The 19,093-nt window shown below is 49.6% G+C and overlaps 1 protein-coding gene across 1 annotated transcript; it reads left to right on the forward strand.

Moving 5' to 3' along the window:
- Window positions 1-468: 468 nt before the first annotated feature.
- On the forward strand, window positions 469-18,892 carry Dnaja4 (DnaJ heat shock protein family (Hsp40) member A4). Its single transcript, XM_036191859.1, has 8 exons — window positions 469-1,105; window positions 1,442-1,580; window positions 8,297-8,477; window positions 11,140-11,244; window positions 11,921-12,148; window positions 13,036-13,266; window positions 16,810-16,910; window positions 17,002-18,892. The coding sequence occupies exons 1-8, from the start codon at window positions 585-587 to the stop codon at window positions 17,215-17,217; spliced, it is 1,722 nt and encodes a 573-aa protein (XP_036047752.1). The 5' UTR covers window positions 469-584; the 3' UTR covers window positions 17,218-18,892.
- Window positions 18,893-19,093: the final 201 nt, after the last annotated feature.

Below are 19,093 nucleotides of genomic sequence, written 5' to 3' on the forward strand. Positions count from 1 at the left end.
TTGAGTCGTTTGTATCCCTGTGGCACGCTTGAAAGAGGAGCTTCAGCCACCGGATCAAAACCCAGGTCGGAGTATCCCGTGGACCTGGGCAGGGCGGCTTCTTCTTCCAGACAAAGGGCTGCACCAACAGAAGTCTAGGTAGCCTACCTAGGCCAGAGGGGCCTGCAGTATTCTGATAAGGATGCCACGGCTGTTCCACACCCACAGTCATGATGACACCCGTTGAGAGCAGCCCAGAGAAGTTGAAGATTGGACCAGCTGGCCTTGTCTGCTTCGGCGCCCCTTAGGTCTGCAATCCTGGACCCACTAAGTATGGTTCTGCCTCGGTGGTTTGGTGCACTGACATGTTGGGGGTGGGGTACCCACTCCTGAGAAAAGAAGGATCACTATCCATCCTTGGGAGACGTCACTGCTCACATGTGACAGACGTCATCACTGCTCACAGCTAGGAGACGTCACTCCTCACCCTTGGGGTACTTATGAGGTTTCCAGCTGTGGACAGTAGAGAGGCCAGTGTCCAAACTCAGGCCACCTGAAGACCACTGTTCACACCTGCAAAGGCTAAGGGTCACCCAGCCTTCAAGATGCCCAAGGGGAACCAGCAACCTCAAGAACTCGACACCACCACCACCGAGGGCAGCCACCCACCCCAACCCGCTCAAAAATGCAACAATCGGAGGCAGACCCCAGAACACACCCCTGCAGTGACCGAACAGAAGGCGACCACACCCCGGGGGAGAGGCCGGGTGGGGTCGGCGACACGCACGCAGTCCTCCCAGTCCAAGCTCCAGGGCCAGGGTTCGCGAACACGAGGTCCTCCTGCAGGCCAGCGGAACCCAGAGCGGACCAACGCCGCGGACCCAAGCAAGGGCAAGGGGCCGGCCTCGGGGCGGCGTGACAATCGGCAGCGGGCGCCCTCCAACCCGAAACCCGAGCCCTCCACTCTGAAACCGAAGCCCTCCACCACGAAGCCGGAACCCTCCACCCCGAAGCCCGAACCCTCCTCCACTCCTGATCCCCCGACCATGGCCCGCGGCGGCAGTCAGAACTGGAGCTCCGGGGAGTCGGACGGCCAGCCAGAGGAGCAGACGCCGGAGGAGAGCGGGTGAGCGAGCGCGCGCGCGCGCCCGGCTGGCCCGGAGAACCGAGCCCGGGAGCCGCCGGAACCTCCGCGAAGGTTCTGGGCCTTTGTGGCGTCACGCCTCCTAGCGGAACCTTCCGCCGGCGCCGAATAAAAGCCCGCGGCGGAGGCGCCGGCGGCTCGAGTGCGGCTGTGCCGGGCGCGCAAGTGGGTCCCGGGCGCACGCTCGGGACGGAGCCCCGGGAGCGGCCGCGACAGAGACGGTGACGCGCAGGCCGGCGGCGGCGGGGGCGCGGGCCGGGAGCCCCGGGGGCGTCGGGGACGCGCTGACCCGCCTCGCCCGCCCGCCCCACCCCGCAGAGACAAGATGGTGAAGGAGACCCAGTACTATGACATCCTGGGGGTGAAGCCCAGCGCGTCCCCGGAGGAGATCAAGAAGGCCTATAGGAAGCTGGCGCTCAAGTACCACCCGGACAAGAACCCGGATGAGGGCGAGAAGGTGCGGGGATGCGCGGGGCGCCGGGGTCACGGGAGGACCCGGGCTGTGAATTAGTGTCGGCGGCGCGGAGGCTGTCTCCAGGCGCTGCGCCAGCCGGAGGGAGGCCGCGGGGCGCGGTCAGTGGGGGACACCTAACCGGGTGCGACTGGTGCGGGGTGCGAGCCCCAGCAGTCGCCCGTGCCTGCATTCACTCTACAAGTGTTTTGGGAGCCCCTGCCTCCCGGGAGCCCAACTCTCAGAGTCACTGCTGGCATTCCTATGAGAGAGGACGTCAGCAAACCAGAAACCCCCGGCACGGGCCGGCCGACAGAAGCTGTGTGGTTGGTGGGCACCCCTGGCAGCGAACTACTTTTGTGTTTATATTCCATTTGTTGCATACGCCCCAGGGATGAGTTTCTGTGATCTCAGTTGTACCCTAGACAAACCCAGTGTCCCTTTTGAGAGGGACTGAGTGGATTTGATCTGTGAGGCCACCTCCTGCCTGGTACAGTTTTCGGATACTGAATCGTCACTTTTTTTGTTGTTGTGGCTATTAAACCGGGATGCAGAAGTCTGTAACCTGACACGTCTGTTTATAGTGAGAACTCCGGGTTTCCTGTGACAAATGACCCACACTTGACCATAAGTACCGGCAGATAATAGGCTGAAATGCATTGCATATTAGTGACCTAAATTAAACCTTTTCATCCTGTTTACAGAAATAAAACATTCTTCATGTCGTTCCCAAAGAGGACATGCCCCACCTGAATAGGGGAGCTGGCTAGCTAGCTATATCCCGTTTTCCCCTTCACTTCTTGCCACTTAATAAACAAAACAAACAACAACAAAGTAAACTTTGGATGTCCCAGATGAGTTTGGGGAGCCAGTGCCGTGGTAGAAGCTGATAGGATAGCAGTGTCACCTGGACCACTCCTGGAGCCACTGATCGACCCCATCTAGCATTTAGACCTGTGGAAATGACATTGGGATCAAAACACCTGTCTGTATTTGTGATTCCAAGCTGGAGCAGGCTTGCTACTTAAGGAAGGTTGGCTGGTGTCGGCAATGATAGAATATTTATATTTAGCCACATGTGCCGAATGTGGCTGTCACAAGTTTAAAATGCTTCCCTGGAAGACCATTACACCCATTTGTGTTCTTTCTGATCTATATTTAGGTGGCTTACTGTAGCTTTTAAAGTCACCGGCTTTCGGCATTCTGTCAGTGCTTCACAGATGTGTTCCCCTCCGTTCCCTTTTGTCTGTCACTGACATTCTTTTTTTTTTTTTTTTAATATTTTTGTGTGTATGGGTGTTTTGCCTGAATTTGTATTTGTGCACCACATGCCTGCCTGGTGTCCTTGGAGCCGAGAAGGTGTTGGGTCCTCTGGAACTGGACTTACAGATGGTTGTTGGTCACAGTAGTGGTGCTGGGAATGGAACCCCGGTCCTCTACAAACAGCACTTGCTCTTAGCTGCCAAGCACCTCTCCAGCCCTGCTGGCAGTTTTTCCTTTAAGGAGAGCTTCTAGGCTTCTGACTTCATGTTCACCTTGGGGAAAAGCCTTCCACTCTGGTCTCGGGTCACATCGCAGTCACCAAGAGGTAGTTACCGCTGTTTGCTTACCATTTGAGATGAGAGTGCATTTGGTGTGGTGAAGCTTTCAAAACAAATTGCATTTGCCCTCTTTACATAGTGTGTAACTTTCACCCCCTACACACCTGCCTGGGCGGGTTATTTGCCCTTTGTTTGAAGCTAATATTTCTTTATAGCCAGGTACCCAAGTTAGTATCACATAAGTAATTCTTCTACATAGTGAGATGTGACGGGTCTCTCTCTCTGTTTTTTGGGAGTGGAGCAGTATGTACCCAGTGTTGGAAATACAGTTCCTTCTCTACTTCCCATGAATGGGTAACCCGTTTCCTGTAGTCCTTCACTCTAAGATGTCTTGGCAGAAGTTGCTCCTGACCACAGACTGGCCGGCCAGCCCTCATCCTTACCCTACTGTGCTGGACCTTCTTAGTTAAATGCCTGTTCCACATCAGTGGGTGGGTGAGTCTAGCTGTGCGTATACATGGTGTTTGTCGGCAGGCCGAGTGAATAACAGGTCAGAAGAAGAAAGATTTAATTCTGTGATTCCACATGTAAGCAGGAGACTTTCCAGAAGGGGGAAGGAGAGCCTCAGTGAAGGAGGACCAGGAGGAAATTTGGGTTGCAAATTAGAGGGGATAAGGAGACCATGGAAACTGCTAGAGAGTTCTCCTGGAGGCTCATTCATTCATTCACTCACCAGATAGCTTCTATCATCCTGTGATGTGCTGGGCACACCATACAGGCTTGTCTAGGTTTTTGTGAGGATCTGTGTGTCATTTTGGACTTTTTTTTTTTTTTTTAATGCTACATGTGGGAGTTTGCCGTGTTTTGTCACATAAGCTTGTCACTGTATTATTAATGTCATCTTCACAGCTAGACTGAGTCCGTGCTTTCCCACCTTGCCCTGGGACAGCTAGGACGCCGCCATTGGTGTTGGTCTTTGTTTTCTGCTCTGTTGTCCTGTGTTGCTAAGCAGTGGGCAGCCTGTGTTTATCCTCAGCCATTCTGCCCTGTGTGGAGCCTGCGCTTTTTCTAACCACACTTGGTTTTCTGCAAGACACCAGGGGTGGCAGGTCAGCAAAAATAGTCCCTGTCAGGGATGACGGTAGGAGATTACTTCCTGAGATGTCTGGTCCTTTGGCCAGGTTCGTTGTAAATTTTAGTTTAACAGGTTTTCAAGATAAAATCTTAGACAGCAACAGTGCAGAAAGTTTCAGAGTCTGGGCTGGGGCTGCCACTCAGTCGGCACAGCACTTACCCAGCATGCACCATGCCCCTGAGTTTGGTCCATGGTGCCACATAAGCCAGGTGTAACGGTGTGGGCCTGCACTTCTAGCACCTGGGAGATAAAAGCAAGTGAATCTGAAGTTCAAGGCTATTTTTTGGCTACATAGTAAGTTCGTGGGCAACCTGGGATTTGTTTAGACCCTGTCTCAAAGAAAAAGGAAAAGCTGGAAAGTCCCAGGATATAGAGGAAAAGCCACCGGGAATATGCCTGGTCTGATGGTGTGTCTCTCCAGTCACCCCACACCTACCCCCCACTTCCTTCCTTTTGTTTGTTTTTGTTGCAGCTTTGTTATATTCTCATCCTGTAGTCAGGCTGGCTTCATGGCAACCGTTCTGCCTCAGCCTCCTTGGGCTGCAGGGATTACAGGAGTGAGCTACTATACCTGTTTGTTTGTTTGTTTTTCCTTCACTTAATAATTTATCCTAAGCTATGTGACTCTCCGAGCCATTTCTCAGCTGAATTCCATGAAAGATCTGTGGGAAAGATCACAGAACCCCAATCCCACTTGGGAAGAGAGGAGGTCTCAGTAGCTGAATTAGACGCCGGAGTGCTGGGTCCCATCACGTCTGGCCTACAGTTGTACCCCCCCAAGTGACAGGGCAGTTCTGTTCCAGTCTTCAGTCCATCTGTTAGGTCCAAGCCTCTTTTGGGGCATCCAGGGTATTTGGTGAGTGTTTGAGTGGGCAGTCTCCTGGAGCATACTTACCTTCAAAGAGACCCAGAAGCCCCTGGGGGCAGCCTAGCCTAATTACTTTCTGACCTTTCACACTGTGCCCTTAATCCCTGTGTCTCAGGTTCCAGTGTTTTTACGTTTTTGTTTTGCTGAAGAAGGGAATGCTCCTCCTCCGGGCGGTGGTGGCGCAGGCCTTTAATCCCAGCACTCAGGAGGCAGAGGCAGGTGGACCTCTGTGAGTTCGAGGCCAGCCTGGGCTACCAAGTGAGTTCCAGGAAAGCCGCAAAGCTACACAGAGAAACCGTGTCTCGAGGGGAAAAAAAAAAAAAAAAAAAAAACAGAAGAAGGAGGTGGCAATGGTAGTAGATGACACTTGCTTCCTTGAAAAAAGTATTATAGGAATTAATTCATCAAAAGACTTAACTACCATGTATAGGAGACTGATGACTTTGTGTGTGGTAGAGTGTAGGTGCATACAAGCCTCCACTCTGGAGGTGAGACCACTTTGGGAATCCGTGCTTCCTTGTGCCTTTTTTTTTTTTTTTTTTTTTTTAAAGCACTGTGTTTCTTGTTTCTGCTGCTGTACTGTGCTGTCCTAGAGCTCCAACTCAGCCCTCTGTCTCTCCTCCCGTCGCACTGGAGGATTACACATGTGCCCACCACATCAGCTTTTGTGTGTCCTGGGGATCTGAACTCAGGTCATCAGGTTTGCATGGTAAGCACTGTACCCACAGAATCTTCTTCCCCAGGAAGGCTTTTTAAGACTCCCTCCTAGGGACTGCAGAAATGGCTCAGAGGTTAAGAGCACTTACTGCTCTTACAGAGGACCCAAGTTCAGTTCCTGGCACCCATGTCAGGTGGCTCACAAGCCACTGTAACTCCAGCTCCAGGGGGTCTTATGCCCTCTTCTGGCCTCCATGGGTATCTACAGGCACATGTGCACATACACATAAATAAAAAAAAACTAATTAAAACTTTTTAATTTTTTTGTGTTGATGCTTATTAGCTGTTATTGCTTATTAGGTCTTGGTCAGGAAACTGTGGAACAAGGGGTGACTCAATGTCTCTGTCAATTTTTGTATCTGTGTCTCTGTGGCACTTATTTCCCTGTAGGTTCCTAAGAGCAGATAGGATAGTTATAGATACTTCTGTCCTTCAGAGTAAAGATCAACCTCAGGAGGGCCAAGAGTCCACCTCATTTATTCATATCTGACCTTCCGGGATTGAGTTGTTCATCCACATGGCAGACACAGTTGTAGGCTCAGGGATGCCTTTGGTACTCCAGGCTGACAGAAGCCCTGCCTTCATGGGGCTTGTCTTGCAGTGGTCCATAACATGAATTAATAGAGGGTAGAGCAAGGCTGTGTGGTGGTGGCGCACTCGGGAGGCAGAGGTAGGTGGATCTCTGTGAGTTTGAGGCCAGCCTGAGCTACAAAGTGAGTTCCAGGACAGCCAGGGCTGTTACACAGAAAACCCTGCCCCCCAAAACCAAACCATCCCAAAAAATAGATGGTGCACAATAGGAAGTAATGCCTTGGAAGGGCTGAGAGCCTTGTGGGTGGGTTTTGGGCTTGCAGTTTGAACGCTGGGACATGTCAGGTCGGGCTCCCTGGGAAAGGAGGCTTTAAGCAGAGGCTTGAAGAGCTGTGCTTGTCATAGGGACCTCTGGGGCACAGGTTGCAGTGTTCAGAAAGAGCAAAGAGGCTGCAGACTGGAGCACAGTGGGGATCAGGAACTTGGAAGATAGAGGCAGCAAGATTGTTGTGAGTTTGAAGTCCACCTGGATGACATAGTGAGTTCTAGGCCAGCCTGTGCTACAAAATGAGACCTTATACAAAAACAAAACGAAAATATCAGAGGCCAGAGAGGAGAGAAAGGCAGAGCTGGGTTGTAGATGACAGCAAGGACAGTGGCTTGGAGGGTCACAATTTACAGGCTTGGTGTGGAGCAGGCTAAAGGAGTGAGGAGGTTACTGAAGTGAATCAGGCCACAAGACAGCAAAGGACAGAATTGCGTGTTTTAGTGTTCTGCTTTATTTTAGAAAGGTCCATGTACTTAAGAAGAGTATGACAGGAAACATCCTTCACCACTACAAATAGTCACATAGTTATCCTATTTGCTAGAGCTTTTGTGAGTAATACGCAATTAAATACTATATGTAGCATGCTTTCCCTAAGAGCAAGGACATCATAGTAATTAGCAAATGTGTGACTTTCACATTGGAAACGTATGTAATATTTCCCTATTTGTTCCAATAGCATCTGTTATAACCATTTCCCCTATATACATAACATAGAGGCTCACCCTGGAGTGTATTTAGTTTTCCTGTCTTTTAGACTTATAGGGTGCCTCTCCCTCAATTTGGATTTTCTAGTTCTATTTGTCTTGAGTTTTTTTAAGACACGGTTTTTCTGTGTAGCCCTGGTTGTCCTAGAATTCACTCTGTAGACCAGGCTGGCCTCAAACTCAGAGATCCTCCTGCCTCTGCCTCCCTAGTGCTGGGATTAAAGGCGTGTGCCACCACCGCCTGGCCTCTAGTTCTTTTCTTACAATTGGATTCTGGTGATACATTTTTGGCAGGCATGCCACACATGGGGTATTGTGTCTGTCACCAAGTTCAAGAGTTGCAGGTGGGAGAGTAGCAGCACCAGGATTTGTTGACAGGTGAGGCAGGTGAGCATCTCCCCCATACTGAGATGAGGGAGACAGATACCAGGATCATCAGGACTGTGAAGGGAGCACAGGTCTACACGCAGCATCCTGCATGCCAGCAGGTGCTCACAGGCGGCTGTGGTTGACTGTCACTCTTGTAAACAAGTAAAATGTTCCTGTAGCTGAAAACCCTGCCAGCACCTGGAGCCCCGGGCTGCAGCTGTTTATAGATGAAGCCTTGCCGGGTCTCCTATCTCATGTGGGAGGGGGGTGTTTCCATTGTCTTCTGGCTGGTGTTGCCGGGGTGGAGACAAGCTTTATCTCCATCCCGATATCTAGCCCTGTTCTTGGAACAAATTTCTTTCAGATGTTTGTCCCTTGTGTCCCACTTAACAAGACAGCAGATATAGACTGACAGCTGGAGGGACTGGCTTTTCTGATTCTCTTGGAGGTAGGCTTGCTTATAGGAAAACATGAATCCTCTCTGGGACTCATCTCTCTCTCTCTCTCTCTTCTCTCTCTCTTTTCAAAGTTTAAACTTATATCCCAGGCATATGAAGTACTATCAGATCCAAAGAAAAGAGACATCTATGACCAAGGTGGAGAGCAGGCGATTAAGGAAGGGGGCTCAGGTAGCCCCAGCTTCTCTTCACCCATGGATATCTTTGACATGTTCTTTGGTGGTGGAGGACGGATGGCTAGAGAGAGAAGAGGTAAATGGTTTTAAATTAATCTTTTCCGTGTGTGTGTGTGTGTGTGTGTGTGTGTGTGTGTGTGTGTGTGTGTGTAACACCAGTGTGTAGGACAGAAGACAACTTGCAAGAGTTGGTTCTCTCCTTCTGAACTCAGGTCATCAGGCTTGGCAGTAAATACCCTTACCCTCCGAGCCATCTTCTCAGCCTGTAATGTTTGTAAAAATGTAAGCAAGCTTCATGTTGTCATGTTGCAGGGATCGAGATGGGTCATGCTTTGAAAGGGGGGGGGGGTGTTGTATTTGGGGAAAATAGTTCTGAATTTTAGTATGCAGGCTGCTGCTGGAAGCTCTTGTATACTTATCTGACACCTTTTTTATATTGCCCCATATAAAAAGGAGCGGATGGGATTATAGATAGACTAGAGGAACACACATAATACTAGCATTTGGAAGGCCAGGATAGGAGCATTGCTGAGTTCTCAGCCAGCCTGAGCTGCATAGTGATAACCTGTGGAAGGTCAAGTTCATTCTTTGTTGTGGGGTCAGGCACCAAAGTGTCCAAAGGGACATAATTGACACCTGCGTGCTTAGCAAATCTTCTATAAGGGTGCCCTTCTCCCCTCCCCTCTCACCGACTCTTGGGCCCCATCTGGGTCAGGGCAGTAGGCTCTTCTCATTATTGTGGTTGTCGGGACACTGCCCTGTTCAGGGTGGCCTCATCCCCAGCATCAGATTTTCTGAGAGGCAGAGTTAACCTGTTTTAAAATCTTTGTAAAATAAATGACCTTTTCAGAATCCACTCTGGTTAGCAGCTTCAAACCCAGGAGATAAATGAGCACCCCCACCTCCTACCCCCGCTGCCTGGGGTTCATGTTCCCCTTACCCTCTTCCTACCCCACCTTCTTTTTTTTTTGAGTCAGGGTTTCATGTGTCCTAGGATGCCTTCAAATTCCTTTGTAGCTGAGGGATGATCTTGACCTTGTGATCCTCCAGATTCTACCTCCCAGAGCTTCATGTATGCTAGGAAAAGCACCCTGCCAACTGAGCTCCATTCTCAGCCTCATTTCTTATTTCTCACCTCCAGCCGGCAGGCCTGCTGGCTGGCTCCTGTATTATCAAATTGTCTCTGGCTGATAGCCCCGCCCCTTCCAGCTCACTGCTGATAGTCCACTTTGGATCCTAAAATCATATAGACAGCCAAGCCAACTACACTGCTAAATAAAATCAGGAGAAATATACTCTTCATTAGTGTTAAGAAGTGTGGCTTTGGTTGGTGAGAAACCCTGGATAAATGTATTTGTTCTCACATTATAATTGGCCTGAAACTTTAAAAAGCATGGGTGTTGATTCTGTGTACACAGTGTACTGAAAATCACAGTGTTTATGAGGGAAAAATCCCTCCCTGCCTCTGGGTGCATTGCCTGCTCATGTAATTGACAACGTGGACGTGATTAAAACCCCGGGCATTCTCTTGCTCAGCTCTCTAGCCGTCCTGAAATAAAAAGCTTCACGCCCTTTAATTAAGTCATCTCTCAAAGTTGGCAGCCAATAAACCAGGACACCTTGTCCCAGTGACGCCTTGAACGCCTGGGCAGTAGGGAAGGTGTTACTGTGTTGGTCCCCAGGAGTAGGCATAGTGCCAATGCAGCCATGCTGCACCCTGAGGGCTAGCCCCCCACCCCCATCCTGAATGCAGGTCAGGGGAAAGCACTCCTGCTTGGCTGTATACTACAGAAGGGCTTGAAAAGTAAAAGGCCTGGTACCCATGCAAGATTTCAGTGACGGGGCTGGAGACTGGCACACCACATCTGAGGAAAGGCTTGTATCATGTGGAGGACTTAGTTTTGCTGCTTAACTGCCTTTCATCTCTTCCCGTCCTCAGATGTGCTCTCTGAAAACAAAGATGGACAGTTTGGTTTTTTTTTTGTTTTTTTTTTTTTTACCTCTAAATTATTGGATAACCAGCCCATAGCTGGACAGGTGGTAGTTCTCCACCTTGGCAGGGGACCTGTAGGATGGGTTGGTTTGATGCAGCATTATTTCTCTCGGGGAGGAGGGCCTTGGCCCCAGCTCTGAGTATTGGGAACTTTTTTTTTTTTTTTTTTTTTTTACTTTTTTGGCTCTTTGGGGGCCTGCTGCCCAGCTCCCAAATAAATACACATGGAGACTTATTATTATTTATAAATGCCCGGCTTTAGCTTGGCTTGTTTCTAGCCAGCTTTTTTTTAACTTTAAGCTATCCCATCTACCTTTTGCCTCTGAGCTTTTAGCTTTCTCTATTTCTGTATCTTTTCTTTCCTTCTTATCTTGTGTCTGGCTGGCCCCTTCTTTTCTCACTCCTTGATCTCTCTTGCTTCCCTCCCTCCTCCCAGATTTCTCCTTCTATTTATTCTCTCTGCCTGCCAGTTCTGCCTATCCTTCTCCTGCCTTGCTATTGGCCATTCAGCTCTTTATTAGACCATCAGGTGTTTTAGGCAGGCAAAGTAACACAACTTCACAGAGTTAAACAATGCAACATAAAAGAGTGCAACACATCTTTGCATCATGAAACAAATAATCCCCAGCATTAACAAATGTAACACATCTTTAATATTCACAACAGGGACTCCATGACGGTCATGTGGTGTAGTATAAGGCAGTGGTCTGATTAGTCCAGTAAATGGCTCTTTCTCCCTCGGCAGGCAAGAATGTTGTACACCAGCTGTCGGTAACTCTGGAAGACTTATATAATGGAATCACTAAGAAACTGGCCCTCCAGAAAAATATAATTTGTGAGAAATGTGAAGGTAAAACCTAATTTTAGAATGACTCTCATGGTTCAGGTCTCTTGTTTTCTACTTGTTTCTAGCTCAGAGAAAAATAGTTGATCTTTTCAAATGTGGGGATTAAGCAGGGTTTGTAAACAGGGAACCCTGAAGTCACATCTGTTTGAATGTTTATATTTTTCTGAGTTGAACATCTGTTCAGTATGTTGGCATTTATTCTAAGAGTTTCAAAATCTGGACAGTTCTCCTAATGTAGGGTATGACAGCAAACATCTTAGGCTCTCTTCTGCCATTACAGTGCAGAATGTGCCTGTGTCCCAGTAAAGCCTCATTTATATTAATTGTATATTATATTAATATTATATATTATATTAATATAATTATATATTTTATATTAATACTAATATAATTCACACAAATGTTTAAATTCCGAATTTTTAAGAAAAGAGCCATGTTGTCTCATGAGAGCTAGCCAAGCTGTGACAGCCTGCACTAACAAGGCTTGTGTCTGTCTGTAGTTCCTGCAGCCCCAGGTGCTGTGCACCTATGGTGTGGGTGTTAGTACCCTGGAGGTTAGATGTTAACGTCTGGATAGGATCTGCTTGACTGTAACTAGAGAGCTCTAAGCACAGTGGGATAGGCAGCCCCCTGCTGAAAGGAACACAGCTCTCCTGCTTGTTATCTCCTACCTCCACAGGCGTTGGTGGGAAGAAGGGGTCCGTGGAGAAGTGCCCATTATGCAAGGGGCGGGGGATGCAGATCCATATCCAACAGATTGGGCCGGGCATGGTGCAGCAGATCCAAACTGTGTGCATCGAGTGCAAGGGCCAGGGTGAGCGCATCAACCCCAAGGACCGGTGCGAGAGCTGCAGTGGAGCCAAAGTTACCCGGGAGAAGAAGATTATCGAGGTACACGTGGAGAAAGGTGAGGCTGCGCAGTTAGCGCTGTAGAGCCCACTCCGCTAATCATGGCGCACACTGGGTATAGGTGTCGGATGCGGCAAGTTTACAAGATGTCGGCTGTCAGGAGTCCCTTTCCAGGGCATCCTCCTATGACCTTTCCTGGCCTGAGGAAGGACCAGTGAGGTCACAGAAAAAGTTTTCCCAGTGCTCTGAAAGCCTTGACTTCAGGTCTGCCCTCACCCGTCCTTCTCAAAACATCCTTTAAGAATCTTGGACAGTCTTCCCAACAGCTTTTACTGCTCATTGGCTGCCAGAGCTTTTAAAGATTTTTGGACCTGTGTGCTTCCCCCGTCCCCCCCCCCCAGTCTTCCCCTCTGCTGCTCCAGAGTCTCCCCAAATTCAGTGCCTTTCCTTACTGTTTCATCTGGTACCATCATCTTAAGGCCCATTTCAGTCCCTTCTGTTTCTCCAAAAATCCTGATTCTGTGACTTTCTGATCCAGCAAATATGTCATATATTGGCTGAGACCAAAAATCAAACCATCAGCTGCTAAAAGACCTTTCATCTGCCTTCACCTGGTGTCTGTGAACATTCTCTCGGCCTCAGGCTACAGAGCCTGAAGTGGGTGGTGACCTCTCAGTGTGCACCCTTAGTGTAGCGCCCAGCACCTGGGGCTGAGGAGTGTGATGTGGTCAGATGGGGATCTTATTTGCCCTCCCCCTGCTTCACCTTTGACTCCGCCAGTGGTGGAAGTCAAGCCTTTGCTTGGCAGTTATTCCAGCTACTCCAACACTGTGCCCACGGGACGGGGAGGGTTAGTGAGCTAAGAACCCCAAAGATCTCTGTCCCTTCAGAAGCTCTGAGCTCCAGCTGTGAGAAGCGGCTAATCCGAAGGGTGATGTTCCATAGGTATGAAGGATGGGCAAAAGATACTGTTTCATGGAGAAGGAGATCAGGAGCCTGAGCTGGAGCCTGGTGATGTCATAATTGTGCTTGATCAGAAGGATCATAGTGTCTTTCAGAGACGAGGCCATGATTTGATCATGAAAATGAAAATCCAGCTTTCTGAAGCTCTTTGTGGCTTCAAGAAGACTATAAAAACGCTGGATGATCGAGTCCTCCTTATTACATCCAAGTCAGGTAAGCCCCGCCCTCCCTGTCCTGCACGCTGGTCCAACAGCTCATGCACAGCTGCCTGGCTTCACAACCACAGCTCGATGCTCTCAAGCTTTTTAAATAATGAAGTCATCTTTTTCTTTTAAAGATATATTTTATTTTTAATTATGCATATATGTATGTATGTATGATATGGGTATGTGCACTTGTATAAATGTTCCCGTGGAAGCAGAGGATCTTCCTGGAGCTGGAGTTACAGGCAGTTGTGAGTCACGTGACATGGGAACATTACCCATTCTTAACTGCTAAGTCATGTTCCCAGCCTACAATATGCTGTATGTGTAGGTCAGAGGGCAACTTTAGAGAGTCGGTTCTGTCCTCTACCATGAGTTCTGGGGATCCCACTCTGGTCGTCAGGTTTGTGCAGCCAGGGCCTTTACCCACTGCACATCAAATGAGCCTCACGCTGTGAAGTCACCACCCATAACAGGAAAATACGATGAATTTCTCTAATATTCTCCTAGGTAGGAAGAGGACCCTCAAGTAAGAATCTCCTGAGTCTGAAATTTTACTGGAATCTTCCAGTTAAGCTTAAAATGGACACATTTGGTAACAGAACATAGCTGACAGCAGGCCTTTCTATCAAGTGGGTCTGATTCTTGTATGTTCCTCTGGTGTCTAAGCTGTTATATATGAGAACTTTTTCAAATAGCATTTTCCTGAAGGAAAAAAAAAATACATTAGCTGTGAGCATCTCTTCAGAGGCTTCCACAGGAACTGACTGCACACAGCACCCATGGGAGCTGTCTCTGGGCTGAAAAGGAGTCTCAGGACCCCAAGCTCAGCCTCCCAGCTGAGCACCAACACCAGGCCCTCAGCATCCAGGAAGGCTGACCGTTGACACAAGTCTAGAGCACCTGTGGAGAAGGGACTGGGGTTGAGGCTGGACTAAAGGCAGCTGTGCACAGCCAAGGTGTCTGCATAGCATGGAAGAAGCTAAGCAAGCTAGGTGCCCTGGGGTCTCACCACAGGCAGGATTTACGGAGGGGGGGCGGTGCTGGGAGGGGGCCACTGACTGATGGACCTGCAGCACAGGCGGCGGGAGCTGGTGCTAAACTGAAGTCCTGTGGGGCAGGCAAGCACCTGCCCCTGTGGCCAGCCTCCAGGACCGCTCCTGCCTTGGCCCATTTCCCCTCCCTGCCTCCTCTTCTTTCCAGCCTTGTCTGCCACCCCTCTTCAATTCCTCCTTTGCTGGAGATGATAAAAAATGAGATTGCATTTCTAAACTGATCAATTTATGGTAATTTTTTAGCACTTGAGTTTCAGACTTATACCTATGCATGATGGTGTGTGTGCATATAATCCCAGTACTCAGTATGCTAGAGCCAGAGATTGCAAGATTGAAGCCAGCCTGGGCCATATAACAAGATGCTATTTCAATGGAGTGTGTGCGCACTCACGTGCGTGCGTGCGTGTGTGTGTGTGTGTGTGTGTGTGTGTGTGTGTGTGTGCGCGCGCGCGCGCGTGCTTAGTTTAGGACTCTTGAAGCTCTAGGTTCAATCCTCAGTGTCATATAAACCAGGTGTGCTGGTGCAGGCCTGTAGCCCAGCATGTGGACCTTGAGCAAGAGTATCAAACTTAGAAAAAGCTGTAAGAATGAGAGACTGTCTCAAAAAAAATATATACATCTCAAGCTTACAAAAAGTTGTAGAGATAAAAACACACAGGGTCCACCAATATGCAATTTGCCACTGACCTTTGACCCCATTTGCTCTTCCCTCTGTGGTGTGCATGCATGAACTTACATATACTTAGGGTCAGTGGTAGTCTGTGATGTAGTCTGTGAAATTCCAAAGTCAGGCGCCTTTTTATGGGCTCCACGCCACAACCCTCCCAGGTGCCGTCCCTCCTGTCACTTGAAGTATTAAGTTGAGGGACTGTGGTCCACACAAGGCCATAGGTCACTTAACAGAACCAGGCCTGGTGATTTGTCTCACACCCCAAACGTTGTCACAGCCCAGACTCCAGCCATTCTGAGAGCCAGGGCTGGCGGCATTTGAGCGACTTCTTTGGAAAAGTCCATTCTTGGCCAAGAGTGGGTAATAGGAGTTCAGGTCATCCTGGCCTAATGCCCTGAGGCCGGGCCCTGTTGCAGGGGAGTACTTCCCTCTCTTTCCTGACCCCAGCCTGGGGAACGTGGGAGTCAAGGACACAAGTGGGGGTTATGGAGAAGGAGCCCCAAAGGGAGGGAAACCTTAGAAACCCATTCCCTTGCTAGGTGAGAGAAAGTGGGGGCAGGGCATCCAGAAAACCCAATGGGGATTGCTTTGGGGTATTTTGTGCGTGCATGTGTGCGTGCATGCATCTAAGTGTGTGCGGGTGCACCTTGCTCTTTCCTTTTCTCCTTTTCTATTGGTTTCTCTTCATTTCCTCCCCCTCCCTTCCCTGTTGACCACTTGAGGACTCATGGTTGATTAAAGCAGGAGTGCCTCTGGCAGAGGTGGCTTTTCCCTCTTCTCCCGGATGGTTTTCCACTCTCAGCCTCAAGGTTCCCATCTCCCAGCAAGTCCAGGCAGCTTTGGGAGCTGGGCTGGGGGACAGCACTAGGGGGTACCTGATGAAACAGGAACAGAAAGGTGTTTCCAGACCGCCCCACTAACAGCACAGAAGCCTGTTCAGCTAAGCAGTCACCTCACCACCCAAAGTGAAGAGGGATGAGCCCTAGGATAGAGTGCATTGGCCCAGTGTGTATTTCAAAACCTCTGATGAACTGGAAGAGTGTCTGGGACAGAAAGTCCACTTTCTGTAGAGTGCTGCCCCTGGGGAGGAATAGGGAAGGAACTGCTGAGTAAGTTAGTCCTTAGCTCCCTATCCCTTCCCCACTTTCTCTGAACAGTCCTTTTCTGTCCATTGTCATCCCTGTTCTGTGGTACTGCAGACTGAACACAGGACCCTGTGCATACTAGAAAGCCCCTGGACCAGGGCTGCAGCCCAGCCATTGTCCATTTTCATAACTGAAGGGCACATTTTCCAGACACCTTTTTGTTCCCGATGTCTTCCATGCCTTGTGGGAAATAATCCTTTTAGTGTTAGGGTAGAGTCTTAAGTGCCCCAGGTTCTAACCTCCCATAACGCCTCTAGAGGTCTTGCCAATATGGACAAGGCAGAGCATGTGGTGCAGGGAATATCCCCGCTCACCGGCTTGAAGTAGAGCAAGTACTCTGTGAGCAGGAAAGGGACCACCTGGCACCCACCAGGGAGGCCCCACCTCAGGGAGCTGGGAGACTCCTGTGAATCCCTTTCTAAGCTCTGCCTGAATCTGTGAGCAGCACAGTCACCATGTTTGTTAGGAACATCCATAACCACTTGAAGAGACAGGTTGGCCCCCACTGGAGGCCAGGTGAGGGTCCCGACTTTAACCGTTTCTACATTATGGTAGAGGTTTCAGTGTGCCCGCTGCCTTCCAACGGGCAGTCCTCCCTCCTATACGCTAGCTCTCCTTAGGAGGTCCACCTCCCCAGGTACCCTTTGTCTTCCTTTTTCATAACGGAACCTTCTCTGTGGCAGGTGAGGTGATAAAGCACGGAGACCTGAAATGTGTGCGCAACGAGGGAATGCCCATCTACAAAGCCCCCCTGGAGAAAGGGATGCTGGTCATACAGTTCTTAGTAAGTGCAGCATTTACTCTCATGAGTCAACACCATCACACCCTGATGGAAAGCCAAGAAAGCCCATGTCCCCGTGTGCTCACCCCTGCAGGTGGTCTTCCCTGAAAAACACTGGCTTTCTCAGGAGAAGCTCTCCCAGCTGGAGGCCCTGCTCCCGCCTCGGCAGAAGGTGAGGGTCACAGAGGACATGGATCAGGTGGAGCTGAAGGAGTTCAATCCCAACGAGCAGAACTGGCGCCAGCACAGGGAAGCCTATGAGGAAGAGGACGACGGGCCCCGCGCTGGTGTGCAATGCCAGACGGCATGAGGGCGCGGTGTCGCGTGGCCTGGTCAGACTAGCACACGACGAATGTAAACTTGGCACAATGAAAATGGCATCGCTTTAATAGCCTCGTGTTTGGGGTGTCCTGTGTATGTGTTCAGCAGTCTCCATTGCTGAGTTGTCTTTTGGGTTTGCTTGTTTCTCTTCTGGTTGTAACTTAAGTTATAGCTTGATTTATATTTAAATGTTTTAAGTTCAATCCTGTCTAGTCTGCATATGGAATCTGTTCGTTTGTACTTTCAGGACATAGTCTGGAGATGGTAGTACCACACTGGCCCTTTGTGCGCCTAGTGGCTTCGCCATGGCTCAGTTCCACAGTAGGCACAGATGGCCACACTCGGCCCCTAACAAAGGCCGAGAAGGTGGGTGTCTGGCCCATCTCTAATCTGGGGTTTCTCTCCCCGTCCTCCCTTGGCAGAGTCACCGAGGGTATGAGCTCAGGTCTGCTAGTATTTCTGGATCTACTCTAGAACTCCCAGACAGTAAAAGCACATGTATGGCTTGCACTTGGCCCAGCATGCCTGTTCACTGAGGAGGCTGCACTCAAAAGCTGCAGGGCCAGGCTAGCTCTACTCTTCTGTGCCCTTGAATGGTTAGAGAGGGGTTTGTCTAACCATCTCATCTGTCTTGGAAGTTTTGTGAACTTTCCAGGCCTTGTGACGACAAACTCTTTTAAATAAGCCAATAAAGCCATTTGCCTGTGACCCCCAACCTTGTTCTTTGTGGTTTTAATGATTAACTGTTGACAAATTGTCCCACCAAAGTGCTTACCCTAAAGAAGGCTAAACCCTCCCATGTCCCTGGCAGCCTCTGTGCAGCTGCAGAAGCCCCCAAGGGAGAAGGCTGGTGGTTCACACACCCCCACACCCCCACCGCACAGCCGCCTAGTGTCTCCGGATGACTTAAGGGTATGCAACGGACCTTGTTCAGCTTGTTCTCCAGACAGCTCCTTCCTAATCACTCACTATACAGCCATACTACAAAGGGCTTCCTGCTTGTGAGGCTTGGTGGGAACTGAACTAACCAAGTTCTTCTAGTTAGTCTTCTAGTTAGCTGGCATGAATACCATCGACAATGGCAGCTGCCCGGGACGGGTACTAGTTAGTACTTTAACCCTGGCAGGTGGACTGCGCTTTCAATAAGGCTACCTCAGCCTCTAGCCATTACTACTCCTCTCTTTGACAAATGAAGTCATTAAGCTTCTCAATGCTACTGAACTAACCTGCTGGATCCACCCTTATTTGGTTTTTATGGTACCAGAGAGTTTGACGCAGACCAAGAATTTCCCCTAGGAAGGTTAAAGGGCAGAACAGACCCATGGCTGGTGGGGGAAGCCAGCTAGGGGACCAGGCTCCCCCAAAACATTGCTGGCTAGTGGAAGATAATTTGCTCAAAGCTCAGAAAGTCCACCTGTGCCCGCTCTGACCACTGGCCAGGACAGACTTAAATCTGATTCCTCAGCTAACCCGATTGATTCTAAACGGACCACAACTCCAGGGTGTTGCTTCTGTGCTGTGACGTCCTAATCACTGCTGGGGAGCTACTGTTCAGCTTGTGATGGGACAAAACTATATTCAGCTCTTCCTTGTTACAAATCTGCCGGGTGTTGCTTCCCACCTGTACATTTGTCACTATAAATTAAAATTGAGCTGGTATGAGAGACAAATGGCTTTGCTTTTTCTTTTCTTGAGCATGCAATAGTGTTAAGTGCCAGACTGTCTCACTGGTAGACAGAGGGAATGGACTTTCTCTTGGGGGATGGGATGAGTGCAGAGGTCGGGGTGCACTGCACTGGAGAAGAGCAGAGGGCAAAGGGACAAGGACTCCGAGAAGCTGCCATCTGAGGAGCCTCGGAACCGTG

The sequence above is a fragment of the Onychomys torridus genome, chromosome 7 (assembly GCF_903995425.1).
Source record: "Onychomys torridus chromosome 7, mOncTor1.1, whole genome shotgun sequence".
NCBI classification, from domain to species: domain Eukaryota; kingdom Metazoa; phylum Chordata; class Mammalia; order Rodentia; family Cricetidae; genus Onychomys; species Onychomys torridus.

What these genes read in the sequence shown, in the direction of transcription:
- Dnaja4 (XM_036191859.1), top strand. Translation starts at nt 585, where the DNA reads ATGCCCAAGGGGAACCAGCAACCTCAAGAACTCGACACCACCACCACC. An exon ending in CGAGGTACACGTGGAGAAAG is followed by an intron (nt 12,149 to 13,035) that starts GTGAGGCTGCGC and finishes GATGTTCCATAG; the next exon opens with GTATGAAGGATGGGCAAAAG. An exon ending in TGCTGGTCATACAGTTCTTA is followed by an intron (nt 16,911 to 17,001) that starts GTAAGTGCAGCA and finishes TCACCCCTGCAG; the next exon opens with GTGGTCTTCCCTGAAAAACA.